Genomic DNA, 16,759 nt, shown 5'->3' with positions numbered 1-16,759 from the left:
TCACTGCGTTGGCTTTATTTGTCCCAGACCAGTTAGTTTTCAACCCGAGCCCCTCATATGAGCCCTTCCCGTGATCTGATCCGTAAGGCAGGTACAGCACTCAAATGACTACTAACATGCAACATTCCTCATGTTTGGCGGGGGATGGACATGCGGCACTGGTGAGGATGGTTAGGCGGGTGCCAAGAACACTCTAAAACGGAGGGGAGAGCCAGATGCCTGCCTGCTTTGCACCGGAACCACTTTCAGAGTTCCCATAACAATGCTGCATACCTAACCTCACACACACCACCACCACACACATACACTTGTTTTGCTCCCCCCACCTTAGGCAGGGAAGACCCGTCCAAGACCACGTCACAACCCACTATCGTTGTTGATTCATGGGTGCTGGGTCCCTTTTTTTTTACTTATTGCCCGATCTCTCTGAATTCTTGGGGCTTGCCGATAGCGCATTTATTGCACACGTTCGTTTCGGTCTAGTGCACGTGGACCCCTGACCCAAACAACACCGCCCACCGACCCTGGCCCTCCAAAGCAGACTCGCCTCATTGTTGATCTGAACGAAGTCCTTCCCCCCTCACTCAATCCCCTCCTCTCGGGGCTTTCTTTCCTTCTTGTCCTCTTTCGTCTTCATCGGTTTTTTTTCCCCTCTGTTCGGGTCAGACTGAACATGGCGTGAGTATTTCGTAGCTTCACCGCTTGACCGTGGGAGCGGTTAGGACTGATTTGTTTCGCTTGACAGGTCATCTGGCCCCAACGGCTCGAACAACACCATTAAGGGTGCGCATCAACTCCCCGCCGCGTCGTATACTTTTTTGCGTTTGGTGGTGATCCAAGACTGACGGTTCGCACACAGTGGTTGCGAGGTTCCGACCGCAAAACAAGGTTGAGTTGTCCTCTGGAGGAGAGCCGATTGTTGAATTCGAAAATGAGCAATCATGTTACGTTAATGTGAGCTTTTCTCTTCACGGAGGCGGGGTTATGGCATAGGAGGCAAGTTCGCCTAGTGAGCTAACTCAGTCCAGGCCCGTGATGGCTCTGGAGCCTTCACCTTCGACCGCGTATTTCCTATGGACTCGAAACAAACGGATATCTTCGACTTCTCGATTCGGCCCACCGTCGACGATATTCTGAATGGTTATAATGGAACGGTCTTCGCTTACGGTCAGACGGGTGCGGGAAAGTCTTACACCATGATGGGTTCGGATATCGACGATGATATGGGCAAGGGTATCATTCCCCGCATTGTCGAACAGATCTTCGCCAGCATCCTCACGAGTCCAAGCAACATCGAGTACACCGTCCGCGTGAGTTACATGGAAATCTACATGGAACGAATTCGAGATCTGCTGGTGCCACACAACGATAACCTTCCCGTTCACGAGGAGAAATCGAGAGGTGTCTATGTCAAGGGTCTGCTGGAGGTGTACGTCTCAAGTGTCCAGGAGGTGTATGAAGTCATGCGACGTGGTGGTACAGCAAGAGCGGTTGCAGCGACAAACATGAACCAGGAATCCTCTCGGTCCCACTCCATCTTCGTCATCACGGTTACACAGAAGAACCTGGAGACCGGCTCCGCGAAGAGCGGACAGCTGTTCTTGGTCGATCTGGCAGGTAGTGAAAAGGTTGGAAAGACGGGCGCTAGTGGTCAGACGCTCGAAGAAGCGAAGAAGATCAACAAGAGTTTGAGTGCTCTTGGTATGGTCATTAACGCGCTGACAGACGGCAAATCCACGCATATTCCATACCGTGACTCCAAGCTCACTCGTATCCTGCAAGAAAGTTTGGGAGGTAACTCGAGAACGACCTTGATTATCAACTGCTCTCCCAGCAGCTACAACGATGCGGAAACCATCTCCACCCTGCGTTTCGGTGTGCGCGCCAAGGCAATCAAGAACAAGGCGAAGGTCAACGCCGAATTGAGCCCTTCGGAACTGAAGGCGCTTCTGCGCAAGGCCCAAAGTCAGATGACGAATTTCGAAACATACATTTCACAACTCGAGTCTGAAGTACACGTGTGGCGCAGTGGCGAGGCTGTTCCTAAGGATCGTTGGACCCCCGCCAGAGGGGATGCTGTGAGCGCCGCGAAGGCCGAGGCTCGTGCGCCACGGCCCGGCACGCCCTCCCGTTTCCAGGACACGCCTCGATCCGAGACTCCTCGTCCTGAGTCCAGGCTTGGCGACCGCTCTAGTACACCTAGCCTGGTTCTCGAGAAGGACGAGAGAGAGGAGTTCCTTAGACGCGAGAATGAGCTCCAGGACCAGATCGCGGAGAAGGAGTCGCACATTGCGAACGTCGAAAGAGGTCTCCGTGAGGCACGAGAGGAGTTGAGGAGCATGAAGGAGAACTCCGCCCGCTCAGGCAAAGACAACGATAAGTTGACGACCGAGGTTAATGAGCTTCGTATGCAGTTGGAGAAGGTGTCCTACGAGAGCAAGGAGGCCGCCATCACTATGGACAGCCTCCGCGAGGCTAACTCCGAGTTGACCACCGAGTTGGACGACGTTAAGCAGCAGCTTCTCGACGTCCGGATGAAGGCCAAGGAGACCAGCGCTGCACTGGACGAGAAGGAGAAGAAGAAGGCCGAAAAGATGGCGAAGATGATGGCCGGGTTCGACTTGGGCGGTGACGTGTTCTCCGATAACGAACGCAAGCTTCAGGACTTGATCCAGCGGGTCGATTCCTTGCACAAGGTCAGCGAAGCCGGCGAGACGATCGCGCCTGACGACCTTATGGAGCTGCGGGCGAGTCTCCTGGAGACCCAAGGGTTCATCCGTCAAGCCGAGCTCACGATGAACGACCGGGGAGATTTCAATGAGCTGCAGGACAGCCGTAGAGCGGAAGTTGAGCAGAAGCTGGCGAATCTCGAGCGGGACTATGAGAACCTTCTGGAACGGAACCTGGGCGAGGGCGATGTGGAGGAGATCCGGGAGCGGTTGGAGAAGGTGTACGTGACCCGGAAGGAGGCCGAAATGCAGGCAGTCACGGACCTTAGGAACGAGATTGCACGCAAGGATGATGAGCTGGATAAGCTGCGGCTGTCCCTTGCAGACTCTCAATCCCGGGTCTCGACCAACGGCGCCGCCGGCAAGAACCTGCAGCAGCAGATTGCCGACTTCGATGCCATGAAGAAGTCGCTCATGCGCGACCTCCAGAACCGCTGTGAGCGCGTTGTGGAGCTTGAGATCTCGCTGGACGATGCTCGGGAGCAGTATAACAATGTTCTCCGCTCGTCGAACAACCGGGCTCAGCAGAAGAAGATGGCGTTCCTGGAACGCAACCTCGAGCAGCTGACTCATGTGCAGCGGCAGCTGGTAGAACAGAACAGCAGCCTGAAGAAGGAGGTTGCTATTGCGGAGAGGAAGCTCATTGCCCGGAACGAGCGGATTGCGAGCTTGGAGAGCCTGCTCCAGGAGAGCCAGGAGAAACTCACCCAAGCGAATCACCGGTACGATCATCTCCACTCCTTTGATGAAACCACGAAAGCGGGTTGCTGACTATATGATGATACAGATTTGAAGCCCAACTCACTGCGGTCAAAGAGCGACTCGAAGCTGCGAAGCAGGGCTCTACGAGGGGTCTTCCAAGTATGGATGGCAGCGGCGGTTTCAGTTTTGGCGGCTCGAGAATCGCAAAGCCGCTCCGAGGCGGCGGCGGAGGGAACGAGAGCAGTGCTCCAGTTGCAGGAGTCCAGTCGCAGGAGACTGGGAAGCGTACCAGCTGGTTTTTCGATCGACGATGATCCACGATTTCTCTTTTGCTGTCTCTTTTACCCATTCTCCGAAAATATTTGAAGCCCTGTTGACATGTCGATATCCTCGCGTACGGTCATTGACATGACGTTGGATGAACGCGTTCTATATTTTATTTCATGATTGTTTCTTTATTCTTATCCCTTTCCATTTCCTCCCCTCGTTTTTGAGATCTGGCACATTCGGAGTCCGCAGCCTATGTTACGAGAGGCCTATGGTTCTCACCGATACCCTTGTACATGACAGATAGAAGTGTTCACGGCCGCAGTAGTTGATTGCGACAGTGGGTGGATGATAGAAATGACACGTTAGATTATGGAATGGTGTTCCGTAGTAACTTTCTCATCTAGTGCGATGTCATCTGGTTCAAGTTCACACTTTGCTGGTTCCCTGCTTGCAGACCAGATCCCAAATTTCCACGTGATGACATGCATGATAGAGATGATCCCTTCCAAGGTATTTTCACCGCCACAAAATCATAAGGCATGCCATGCCCGTCTGGTTACCTACTGTGGTATGTGAGTAATAAGCTTGTGCTAGTGCTCTGGGCCTGGGCCATAGAGCAGTGAAGTCATCCCTTCGAACGCACTGGAGACCCTCAGTCAGCTGATATCGCCATCGCTTGTTTCCCCGACTTTCGCTCCCCCCTTCCTCCAGCTAAGCTCTACAATGGGCTCATGTCAGAGCCATCGAAAGCTTATTCCCTTGCCCGTCAATGTGCATGTCGGTTCGCTTACAGGAATGTCAACAACATGTCCTCCCTTGATACAGGATTCAGCAGCGCCGCTCATGGGGAATGTGCTTAGACAAGAGACCACCTGCTCACACACTGACAGCTTCCTTTTCACTCTTTTGAGGGCCCGCATACCTCTTACACGGTATTCAATGCTTCGCCTTTCTATCGAACCTTGAACTGACAGTGCTTATTGGTCGATACACCCCACACCAGACGAGATGTGAGAGTTCGATCGTGCATCCTGACAACACATACATCAGATCCACGCACTAGTTGCATTGCGGCTGGCTGAAGTTCATTTGAAGGAGTATTAAAGGAGACCCTTGCAATAGGATGCGACAATTCCATACCAAGACCGCTACGCTGTAATTATCTCCACGCCAAACCCTTGGAAACAGCCATTTCAGCCACATAGTGCTTCAGGAAAGGCCGGCAGATTCCTACGCCGTATATTCCGGAACCCAATCCAGAACCATGACTATCAATAGCAAAGCAACGGCAACCCAGGATCGCTCCTCGAAGCCACTTATTGTCATTGCCTGCGCAATAATAACGGGACACACTCTTCCATTACTGCCTCACGCCAACGAGCTGACCGAACAAGGCTTCGATGTCTCCTTCATTGGTGGTCCAGAGTTCGAAACCCTCATCCGCAAAACCGGCGCCACCTTCTACCCAATAGAACGTTTATACTCCCAGGAGAGCCTAGACTACCTGGACTCAATTCCTGATCGCAGCGCCCGCATTATCTGGGGTCTAAAGACATGTTTCATCGACTTGACCGCATCTAGAATGAAGTCACTACAGACCGTTCTGGAAACTCTCCGCGAAAAGCACCCAAATCGCGAGGTCGTTCTCATCCAAGAGCTCGGCTACATGGGAACCTGGCCATACCTTCTCGGTGCACCCCCACCCAAAGGTTACAAGCAATTTCCCAAGACCCTTACATTCACCACCACACCGTTGCTTGTCACAAGTGTCGACACAGCACCGTTTGGGAGCGGTTTACCTCCCGACTCCAGCGACGACGGCCGAGCCCGCAACGCTGCGATGTACGCCGCCGAGAAAGGTATCCGCGATGAGCTAGTTGACTATAGCAACAGCGTGTATGCATCGCTTGGAGCAACCATGAAAGTAGACCGGTGGTTATTCGACCTGTGGAGCACCCATACCATCCTCCTGCAGCCCTGTTCCCCAAGCTTGGAGTACCCGCGCAGCGACCTTTCACCGAAGGTCCGGTTCATTGGCGGCACACCATGCAGGAAAACCGACCTATCCACACCCCTGCCTGGATGGTGGGGTGAACTGGAGACGAACAGGCACGCAGCGAACCCGAAGAAAGTCGTCTTCGTTACGCAGGGTACTGACAAAACCTATTATAAGAACTTACTCATTCCCACCATACAGGCATTCGCCAACCGGTCAGATGTCATGGTCATCGGCGTGCTGGGAGTGAAAGGCGCAGTATTGGATGAGGATTACCAGATACCCAACAACACCAAAGTCATTGATTACCTTTCGTATGATGCGGTGCTTCCGTACGTTGATGTCTTTGTGACAAACGGCGGGTATGGCGGTTTTATGCACGGCGTGATGAACGGAGTGCCCATGGTGTTGGCCGGAACAGTTCGTAAGTGACCTCACCCTCCTCTTTAAGACACCAAGTCCCTAATTATTATTTCTACGTCTATAGAAGACAAAGGCGAAGTATGCATGCGCGGTGAATGGGCCGGAATTGGAATCAATCTGCGAACCGATACTCCCAGCCCTGAGACCATCCAAGAGAGCGTAGAACGGATATTGAGCGACCCAAAATACAAGGCTCGTTCAGTGGTAATCCAGCGGGAAAACGAGGAACTGGACAGTGTTAGTTCACTACGGCGGTGTATTCTCGAAGACGAGTAATCGCATTCAATGTCCCAAAATAGTGTACGCCTATCACAACAAAATTAATGATTGAAAAGCAAGCACTTATACTATATTCCATATTATAGTGAGGACGAATGCCAAGAAATAATCTTCCACAAATAAGTGAGCACCAATCGCCACCCACCAACGAAAACAAAGGGCAAGATGGCCGAGTTGGTCCAAGGCGTCAGGTTTAGGTCCACCTAAATAAATCAGCTTGTTTAAAGCTTCCTGATCATCTTTCGATGGCGTGGGTTCGAATCCCACTCTTGTCATTTTTATCACTTCTTTTTTTGCTTTTCTTTTTTGTAGTTTCTAATCACCCACCTGCTGTTGCATCTAGTGTTTGTTGATTTGGTTTGAGGTTTCTATGTTGGTGTTTTGTTGAAGACAGAGAGAGAACTGCTTCGGTTTTTGATTGTACGCGGTATGAGTACTTAGTATTACTTAGTGGTCATTTAGTGAGGAAGGTGTGTGTACTTGTGGGCTGATTGGTAGCATACTATTCTAGATTATATACAAGGGAGGCCTCGGGCACTATATCGTCGTTTGGTAGGTACACTAATTTTCTACTTCTTGAGGTATATAGTACCAACTAGCATTGCGTGTCCTTTCTTAGATTCCATGAGTGTAGTTTGAATTCTATCTATACCATGAATAATAGAGCTAAGATTTCTATCCTATATACACCATATGTTACACATAAACAAGCAGAGCGGAGAGGGGTATCATCTACTACGTATCATACAAAAACAACGCCTATACCTTCACTCACGATTTACTCTCTTTGACTGTTATCATGATTTCACTCAAATACGGATCCTCAGCTAACTCCTTGGCCGTCTTCCGGTCTTCAGGCAGCCATTGCAAGATATTCCTAGCGAAGGCCAGAAATTCATCTTTCTCTGTACCCTTGAGACAGGTTACTGTGTCTTCGAGAGTCTGGTTCTCTGGGATGAGGTGCTTGTGTAGGAATTCTCCTATATGCCGTGGTGGTGTTTTTTGTGAATTAGAATATGAATGGGAGGTAGGGGTGGTATCAACTCACCATTCTCGTCAAAGAAAGGCCCATCGAACCACTCGGCAGGCGAGTTACAAAGCTTTCCTTCTGGATTCCGTAATCCGATACCGAATGTTCGGTTGAGTCCTTCTTTCTCCCGGGCTATCAATTCCCGAGGTGGCGGGCCGAGAAAGGCTATCATCTGCGCGAGATGAGCTGCCGGGGTGCCTCTTAGGTTTGAGTCGCGGGCGTTGGAGAAGAGAATTTTGTCTTCGATCAGTTCCCACATCTGTATGCCAACACATTGTTAGCATGTAGTAGTTTGGTTAATGAGGTGGGCGGGATACCATTGCTCCTAGGTTCCATATGTCGGCGCTGTATGACCAGCCCGCGCCGAGGAGTACCTCGGGTGCGCGGTAGCAATCCGGTTGGATTGGCCAGGTGTTTGTGACGTTGTCGAGTTGGAATTGAGCGGATCCAAAGTCAGATAGAATTGGAAGGAAGTCAAGGGATTTGGGGCGGCCGAAGTTATTGTGGCAGAGGTAAATGGTATAGTCGCCGATTGTCTTTTGGGACATAGGTTTTGATGGCTGGGATTGGGCAAAGCTGTGTAGGACTGAAGGGTCTTCGATGGTTATGAGGATGTTGGCCGCTTTTATATCTATGTAGTTGTAAGTTAATCATGAGGATGCTGCTGGATATATAGTGGGGATTGTGAGTGGTACTAGCCGGTATGGATGATCTTGCATTCGGAGTGCAAGTAGTCGTCCTAGTAGGAGGAATTTCATGTAGGCTTTGAAGATGTCAAGAGGGAATGTTTCGTTGTTGAACCGGCCTTGTAGAAGTGTCAAGGGCTCTCGCAGTGGCTCGTAGGCCAGACAGATGTGTGTCCCATTGGGGCTTTTCTCTTCGAAAGAATCAATGAAGGTTCTCAGAATAGAGTGGCCTAGGTGGTTGGGATTGGCGTCGCGGATGCACTTTTCCATATTGAGTTCATGGCTTTCGTGGCCTTCTGCGTAGTTGCAAGTCCCGATTTTCAATGTCAGGTAGCGTTCTGGTAGCCATTTCCATCTAGTACGGAGCGGGCATTAGCGCTGTGGAGATGAGAAGGGGCTGGCGGCATACTGTTGGAGATCGCGGACAAGCCAGACGGTGGAGCTCACTCCCCAGCCAAGCTTGGTCAGAGCTTCATAGCGATCATTGAAAATGTATCCAGGTTTAACGGGGAAATAGGCACTGGGCTTGAAGCCTGGAACCTTCTCCTCTTCGATCTTGGGTTCGGGAGGAAGCTCCAGGCCAGTGCCATGGAACGAAGTGCGGGACTTGCGCCCCAACGCTGACCAGGCACGAAGTGATTGGGCGAGTCGTTTAGCCATGTTTTACTTACCGTAGTGGAAGTAGATCGCGAGGGGAGTTGCATGAAGGTCGCGCTGGAAGCTGAAAGGAGATGTCAACCCGCATCCCTGCATGGCTTAGATAAGCCTGTCATACCCTAGATTCATTCTGACACCCTCCTTTTCACGCTCTCTTCGTCCAAGTTGATGACAATGACACGGGTAAATGTTGGACAGACCTGCTGGAGTCTCAGCCTTTTCTGTCTGGGCTGACATGCTAATAGCGACGGGGCGTGCCTTAGTGCTTACTGGATGTCTAAATGAGAGCACTAACACCTGCTAGCGGAGCTTCATTCATCCATAAGGCTGCGGGGTGCGCGGGAATATAAAGCGCAGTCATGTCTCCAGGCTGCCAATTCTTTTCTCATTCAACAGTATCTCACCAAGCGCTAATAACAGCACATATTCAATGGCTTCTCCTTTCCAATCCCCGCTCCCTCTCCCTGGAGTCGAGCACGGCAAGCGCATCCTCACTTCCGTAATCGAAGCCAGAGCCAAAGCAAACAACACCCCAGCATGGGTTTCCGTTCCGATCAATGATCAGGACCTGTCACAGGGATTCCGCGACATCAGCTTCAAGGAGCTGAACAACGCGGCCAACCATGCAGCACACTGGTTGAAGCAGAACCTGCCTCCGACGTCCGAGCCATTCCAGTGTTTCGCCTATGCTGGACCGAAGGATCTTCGATACCAGATTCTGGCGGTGGCAGCGGCGAAGGTGCAGAAGGTGGTACGTATGATCCTGCCTCAGATATTCAAGGGATTTTCCATTCTGAACATATAGTAGATGGTCCTTCCCTCGCCGCTAGTCACGGCGGAAGCTCAGCTGCACATTCTCGAGAAGAAAGGATGCACCGTCTACTTGAGACCGTCGTCAATGGAAGCGCCTGTTGCAGAGATCTTAAAAGCAGCTCCACATGTCCAAACAGTCACGGTGCCAGACATCGAAGCCTTCATGCAAGAGGCAGAAGCAGAACCAGTCAACTACAGCAAGACATTCGAGGAAGGCAAAGCTGATCCATGGCTAGTATTCCACACATCAGGCACAACAGGTAACTCCCTCCCCTCATCCCACTCACAATCAAGACAATAAATATACTTACACCCCCAGGGAACCCCAAACCAGTAACCTATACGCACGAAATGATGGCCGGAGCCGACATTGTCGCCTCACTCCCTGACATCGGCGAGACCCAAATCCACCACTACGCCCAGCGCCGCTGCTACACCCCACTCCCATCCCTCCACGTACGTCCCTCATACCCATTCCCCATCCCCTTCACCCTCAATATCTAACCAAAACCCCCCAAAACAGTTCGTAGGCATGACCCTCTCCCTCTGCATGACAACCTTCATCCACATGACCGCCGTAATCGGCCCACCAACGCCACCGACTCCCTCAACCATAATTTCCCTCCTCCAGCACGGCAACATCACCACAGCCATGTTCCCCCCGTCTTTAATCGACGCCCTAACCCTCACGCCAGAGGGCCTCTCCGCCCTCCGCTCCCTCCACTACATCCACTACGCGGGCGCCCCCTTATCCCGCAAAACCGCCTCCCTGCTACTCCCGCACGTCCCCGTAATCCCGGGAGTCGGCAGCACCGAATCCGGCGGGTACTTCACGGAACTGCACCCCTACCAGAGCGACGCATGGGACTACCTGACCTTCAACAAGCAGCACACAGGGGTAGTATTCGAACCACGCGGCTACGACTCAACCACAACCACCTCATCCCAACTGCACGAACTCGTCTTCATCCGCTCCCCTACCTGCGCCCTCCAACCCATCTTCAAACTGTACCCGGACCTCACACGCTTCGAAACGAAGGATCTATGGCAAGAGCACCCGATCCACAAGGGACTATGGAAGATTATCGGACGGGTCGATGACTACGTGTACTTATCGCACGGGGACGGGGTTAATGCTGCGCTGTTGGAGCAGGAGATTGTGGCGCATCCGGGGGTCAAGAATGCGTTGATTGGGGGACACGGAAGGGATAGACCGGTGTTGGTGGTTGAGGCGGTGGAGGGGGTGGATGTAGAGGATGAAGGGAAGAGGAGGGAGTTTGTGGAGTCGTTGAGGCCGTATATTGAGAGGGTTAATGGACGGTGTCATGAGTGTGTGCGGTTGGGGATGGAGAGGGTGGTTGTGGCGAGCAGGGAGAAGCCGTTTGTGTTGACGGGGAAGGGCAGTGTCGCGCGATGGAGGACGTTGGAGTTGTATGAGGGGGAGATTGGGGAGGTTTGTGCGTAGGGTTGATTAGTATATAGTAGATTGGTAGGGAGTGGTTGAAAGTCATGTGGGTGAAGCGTTTGCGCTGTTTTGATGGTAGCGGGTTTGTTCTCCCGCTGATATAGATCTACTGAAGTAAATATAGAATGCAGCTGTGCGGGAATTGATAGTATTCCTAGTATTTCGATTATATACACCCAACTCCTGAAAATCTGGCCAATGCAATCAATCAATTCGTTTGTTACAGTAGACCAACCCCGTTACTTTTTTCGCATATACACATCAATTCAATCCAGCAGAATCATGTCCCATCTTCGCCAAACAAATCAATGGGTATCTAAATATCCGTCAACCAAGCCATCCCAAAACTCATTACAAGCACGCCAAGACAATCCACAACTCCAAACGCGCTATACATAACTAACTCTCAAATCAATCAACAATACGCACCCGCACGCCGTCCATCCCCATCGACGACGTCAACTGATCCATCCAATCCGTCGTCGGACCCTGCTTATAGTCCGGGGTGATCAGCGACTCCACAACGAGCTGGGGATGCCCCGGCGAGCTGGACGGGGTCTGCGGGGAGCTGTACTCCGACGCCGGACTGACCACCCTCTCCGGGGATGGCGGGTTGGATAGCAGACGAGCTTCTTTCTGTAGGGTTTCACGCTGGCTCGGGTCCAGCATGATGACGAGGTAATTCAGGATCGTGAGTCCGGCGTGCACGCCCCGCGTGACATGCGCCGAATAGCCCTCGAAAAAGAATTGTGGCAATGGTCCGATGAACCCGCGCGGCTTACTGTGGCCGGCACGGAGCATGGAGATGGACACGCCGAACTCGGTGTGGATACCACGCAGGGCAGCGCGGGTAGCTTGTACGCTTTGCAGCAAGGGGGGTTCGAGCTTGGCCCGTTTGGTCAAGGGCAGGGAGAGTAGATCGCGGACGCGTTTGACGTAACCGGGGATCTTTATGATCTCGCGCAGGCCGCGGTCGACGACATCCGTATACAATGACGAATCGGGCAGCTTGGCGTTGTCGTCGGAGATCTGCTCGTTGAGGGATTGCCATTCAGGCTCCTCGAGAAAGCAAGCTTCGCCCTCGATGAGGGCAGCGGAGACAAGGATCGGTCGGTAGACGATGTACATGGCACGACCGAAGCCATACAGATGGGCCCTGGGGCCGCGGAGTTTCAGCAGTGCACGGATACCGTGGGCGTGGTGGATCCACGCCTCTGGGCCGGTGCAGTGGTGCTTTTCGAACACGGCGAGCACGATTGCGGTGGAGAGGGCTTCGTCAGATTTGGCAGTCGACTCGTCGGCAAGAAGGCCGGCGAGACCGCCAAGAGAGCGGGTGTAAAAGGAGCGCGCGACTTCATTGAATTCAGGGATATCGTAGAGGGAGGCGGTATAAGACAGGGTGCAGGCACGGATGGCCCAGTCGAAGCATGAGTTCATGGCGCCACGTCGACGGTCGACATATTCGACCCAATTGACGGGCACGCGAGTTTCGGTGCATTTGAAGAAGCAAGGGAAGGCAGTGAGGACGTAATTGGTGAAGATCTGGGTTTGCTGAGCGGAGACCGCAGTGACGGTCAGAGACGGCGAGACGGATTCGTCCATTGACAGCGGCAGCGGGGCGAATCGCACGTCGCGCCCGCGGGCCGAACCTGGAGAAGGCGGGTCCCTCTCGCGGGGCGGGCGGGGGACAAGTTGCGACGACGCGGTGGAGGTGGAAGTAGAAGAGGTAGTGGAAGTGGTCGGTGAGATTGAAGTGCGATAACGTTGTTGGAGAGCAGGTACTTCGTTGCGGAATTTGAAGGTTCGGGTCTGACTTAGACAAGGCACATTGCGAGTTTTGCAGTGGTAACAGGGGGATTTGCCGTCACACTAAATGAGAGCCAATGCTGACGGTTAGAACCTGACCTCACGCACACACAGGGGCGGACACCCGGAGAATTAAATGCAGCAACAGCAGAAGCCTGGTGGATACCGAGTGGTCCAGAAAGGAATGTCGGCAGTTGACAACTGGGCAGGATTAGGGGGGCAAAGCATGCAGCAACAGACAAAGAAGCAACAGCCAACATCTGTGCAACACAGGGTTCAGGGGTCGAGCACAAGGAGAGGAATGGCGACTAGTAGACGCCAGGACGGGCGGCCCGATGCTTGGGGGAGGACAGCAAACAATGAATGAAGCCAACGACCAACACGGAACCATCAGTGATTCGACTATGATTCGTATCACTCACACACGCACCTGAAGATGGGCGTCAGCGCAGGCCCGACAACCGCGTGGCACTCGGACCATGCTGAAGATAGATCAACAGCCCCAGCCAGACCGGTGCGATCTGGCAGCCAAGGCATGGAGAAGATGTGAGGCAAGGACGCAGGGGGGAGTGCGCGTGGGGGAGGGAGTGAGGGAGATCGAGCGACGTGAGAAAAAGGGGGAGGGGATGAAAGGAGGCAAGTGGAGGGAGAAAAGAGAGAAGATGAGTTGAATACGAGTGAGAGTAATGTGAGAATGAGAGGGGAGTGGATGAGCGAGAGAAAGCGAGGGGTTGTGTGAGAGAGAAAGAGAGAAGGGGAGAAAGGAACGGGGAGAAGGCAATAATTGGGAGGAGGAGGAGGGAGAAGGGAAGAATGGCGATGAATGAATGGATGGATGTTAATGGATGGTGGATTTGGAGGTGGAGCACGCATCGGCAGGGCTGGGCGACAGAGTCTGGACTCAATTGGTTGCGAGGAAATCATGGACCAGAGGGACGGCCTTCAACTCTCTCCAGGATTCTTCCCAAGAAACTCCAGGATTGACGGATGGCCTCGAGTTTGTCCGGGTGATTCCAACTGATTGGCCCGCTGCCTGTCCGGATCGACACCGGGAGGCGATCCATCATCTCTCATCCTGTCTCTCTGTTCTTTCTCTGTCTTGTCCCAAGGAGGATCAATATACTGGTGTTACTCAACAGCTACTAATACTACAGCTACTACTACTCACAACCTGCAAAATATCCATCCATCCATCACAAAGAAGAATGAAGAAGAAGATTCTCCGATCCTCCCCCACACGAACCCTCCCATGTGCCATCCATCCAAACCCACACAATACTCAAACCTTATACAAAGCAAGCAAAGCATAACCCGCATAGCGATAAACTTCCCCCTCCCGACCGCACACAAGGAATAATTCGACAAAACTCAGTTGAAATTCCATCCCCGTCTAGATCCCAGCCCCAAAAGTCCCGCGGTTAAAATCGGAAAAGCTCACCCGTTCCTGGCCGTCTTTATGATTGGCGGATACTAGAACCAGGGAGTTACTTAGTACTAATAACTTGCAGGAACAATAAAACAATCTTTACTATACTTATTAATGTGGGATGATCATCATGACACAGATGTCGATAGGTTAGAGGGGAAACAAAGAATAACGGAAACAAGAAAGAGCATCATGCACGGTGCCCAATGTAGTCCATCCGGTCTGTGATGCGTGATGATCGTGCAGATGAAGAACTCATCATTCGTCACTAGATGATAAGGGAAAGGGGAAAGGGAAAAAAAGCAAATTAATACTCACTAATGGGGGACAGATCCCGGTTCTCGGGAGGAGTCCGGCTTTTTTAAAATTAAATTGAAGAAACTAAGTATATTTACTTATTTGAAGGTTTAAATGATTTATTTAGTATATTGCTTGTTTATTTTGGTTGGTTGCTGGCTGCCTACTAGTACTATGTATCACCGAATCAAATCCCGGGTGATGTGGATGCTTTTAGTTAGTTAGTAGTTCCTCACTAGTCCTAGTTGCTGGGAGGTATTGGTAAAGAAGATGCGATGTGTAATCCTTTTGAATGAGCATACTAAATCAGATACAAATCCTGGTCAACGCAAACCGCTATTCGATGGATGAGCTGTCTGTATCTGTCTATAGTCACTGCAATAGTAATCTTGACACATGCGAAGTAGTAACGCCGCTACAAAAAAACAACCTGCCAGAAAATAAATCAAAATAACAGCTAAACGACTATGTACATACAAGCATTCATAAATATTTTCATCGGCCGGGAATTGATCACCCTCTTACCCGTCTGTACATACCCGGGTGGTCTCCAACGGCCATAGTTCCGGCTCCAGCAAGAAGTAGAAATGTAAGCGGACGATCAACCGGATGCCACCATAAGCAGCCGACCAACTACCGGCATTTCGGTTATGCCAAGGCGTGGCGGTGGATTCCAAGCTTGGGCGCATTTATCAAGTCAATACGAGCAGTAATGGGAATCCTGAAGAATGAGCAAACAACAGAAAAAGAAAACAAGAAGCAGCCAAGTCACAAATATGGATGAAAAGGAAGCGAAAAAAGATAAAGCATGTCAACAGTTAGCGCCAATTCACCAGGAGGAGAGTTTCACCATCCAAGACATATCGAGGAAGCGCAGAAGCAACCATGGGCATAATGCGACCGGCCCGCCCAACTAGACAGCAGCAAGTGATAGTGTTGTTGTAGTCGTTGGCCGGTCTATCCCTACACCAGCCCATCGTACAACGACAGCGCGCTGACAATGGTCTCGTCCCGCTTGCTGCCCTCCTTGAACTCCTCCATGTCGAGACTGCCGTTCTCATCCTTGTCCATCATGCGGAAGATCTTGCGCACCCGCTTCTCCGGCGTGTCCTCGTCTTCGGGCAATTTGACCATCGAGCCCACCTGTGGTGCAGAGAAAGGAAGGGGGGTCAGCCGGCGTGGGGGCCAAAATATGGAACGGCGACTAGGCGCGCAGCACTTACCATCTTGTAGATCGCCTCAACGATCGCCAACATTTCGTCATACGTAATCTTGCCATCACCATCGATGTCATACAATTGGAAGGCCCAGTCCAGCTTGTCCTCCATCTTGCCGCGCGACGTGACCGACAAGGCGCAGATGAACTCTTTGAAATCGATCATGCCGCTGTTATCCGAGTCGAACACGCGGAACACATAATTTGCGAATGACGACGGGTCGCCAAAAGGGAAAAACTGCCGGTAAATTTTCTGGAATTCCTCCTTGGTGAGTGTCCCCGACGGACAGTCCTTCAGAAATCCTGCCCCGCAGCGATTCGTCAGCGGCTGCTTCTACCACAAGGAAAGGAAATATCGCCGGAGGAAACCGGTCGCAAACCCATGAAATAATTGTCACACACCTTTATACCATTGTTGAAGTTCCTTCTTGTCGAAATGCGTGGCCTTTTGGAGTTCTTCCAGCTGGGAGGGGGACAACTTCGACTGTCTGAAAGACCGGTGAATAAATTAGTTTGATGCGGACAAGCGGGGCACACGAGGTCCGGGGTAGCAGGGGTAATTTCTGAGGGATAAAGTAGGGCGCCAGCAAGGAAATATAGGCAAGCATCAGACAACTCCCATCAGGATCTGTATTACTCCGCAGCGCAGTCATTGTTGCTAGAGTGCGACCATCCATGGGTGTCCGTTGTCCTGCCCGAGGGGGTTCCCTTGTTGTTCCTGGCCAGACCCATGCGGAGCGATCGGAAAAGCGCAGCACTTACGACTTGCCCATCTTCAGATCTCACACACACGCTCCAAGCGCTGGGCTCGAATGTAAAATGTCTTTGTAAAGAGAAAAGAAATCGCTGGGATCGATGTATCACGGTGAGAACGCGCGATGAAACAAGGTCTCTCGGAAGGCGCGGGGTAGAGGAAAGTTTGGGTTGGATTGATAAGAGCGTGCGCTGCTTGGCCGAGGGGCAG

The 16,759-nt window shown here is 52.0% G+C and overlaps 6 protein-coding genes across 6 annotated transcripts; 3 read left to right on the top strand and 3 right to left on the bottom strand.

Moving 5' to 3' along the window:
• Positions 1–673: 673 nt before the first annotated feature.
• On the top strand, positions 674–3,745 carry KLP1 (putative kinesin family protein (KinA); the record flags this gene model as incomplete). Its single annotated transcript, XM_041691924.1, has 5 exons — positions 674–678; positions 746–783; positions 860–954; positions 1,029–3,451; positions 3,517–3,745. The coding sequence occupies 5 exons, from the start codon at positions 674–676 to the stop codon at positions 3,743–3,745; spliced, it is 2,790 nt and encodes a 929-aa protein (XP_041545360.1).
• Positions 3,746–4,965: 1,220 nt separating this feature from the next.
• AKAW2_51938A (uncharacterized protein) lies at positions 4,966–6,396 on the top strand (the record flags this gene model as incomplete). The annotated part of the gene is made up of 2 exons (XM_041691922.1): positions 4,966–6,121; positions 6,185–6,396. The coding sequence occupies 2 exons, from the start codon at positions 4,966–4,968 to the stop codon at positions 6,394–6,396; spliced, it is 1,368 nt and encodes a 455-aa protein (XP_041545359.1).
• Positions 6,397–7,170: 774 nt separating this feature from the next.
• Positions 7,171–8,775, bottom strand: AKAW2_51937S (uncharacterized protein; the record flags this gene model as incomplete). Its single annotated transcript, XM_041691921.1, has 5 exons — positions 7,171–7,379; positions 7,448–7,688; positions 7,747–8,005; positions 8,129–8,470; positions 8,525–8,775. 5 exons carry the CDS (start codon positions 8,773–8,775, stop codon positions 7,171–7,173), a joined length of 1,302 nt encoding a protein of 433 aa, XP_041545358.1.
• A 427-nt stretch (positions 8,776–9,202) lies between these two features.
• AKAW2_51936A (putative AMP-binding enzyme) lies at positions 9,203–11,050 on the top strand (the record flags this gene model as incomplete). Its single annotated transcript, XM_041691920.1, has 4 exons — positions 9,203–9,523; positions 9,581–9,845; positions 9,905–10,041; positions 10,109–11,050. The coding sequence occupies 4 exons, from the start codon at positions 9,203–9,205 to the stop codon at positions 11,048–11,050; spliced, it is 1,665 nt and encodes a 554-aa protein (XP_041545357.1).
• A 411-nt stretch (positions 11,051–11,461) lies between these two features.
• AKAW2_51935S (uncharacterized protein) lies at positions 11,462–13,337 on the bottom strand (the record flags this gene model as incomplete). The annotated part of the gene is made up of 2 exons (XM_041691919.1): positions 11,462–12,919; positions 13,287–13,337. The coding sequence occupies 2 exons, from the start codon at positions 13,335–13,337 to the stop codon at positions 11,462–11,464; spliced, it is 1,509 nt and encodes a 502-aa protein (XP_041545356.1).
• Positions 13,338–15,542: 2,205 nt separating this feature from the next.
• On the bottom strand, positions 15,543–16,568 carry NCS1 (EF-hand domain-containing protein; the record flags this gene model as incomplete). The annotated part of the gene is made up of 4 exons (XM_041691918.1): positions 15,543–15,722; positions 15,803–16,098; positions 16,198–16,283; positions 16,558–16,568. The coding sequence occupies 4 exons, from the start codon at positions 16,566–16,568 to the stop codon at positions 15,543–15,545; spliced, it is 573 nt and encodes a 190-aa protein (XP_041545355.1).
• Positions 16,569–16,759: the final 191 nt, after the last annotated feature.

Source organism: Aspergillus luchuensis, chromosome 5 (assembly GCF_016861625.1).
Source record: "Aspergillus luchuensis IFO 4308 DNA, chromosome 5, nearly complete sequence".
Taxonomy (NCBI): Eukaryota; Fungi; Ascomycota; class Eurotiomycetes; order Eurotiales; family Aspergillaceae; genus Aspergillus; species Aspergillus luchuensis.
This window is presented reverse-complemented; position numbering and strand designations above follow the sequence as displayed.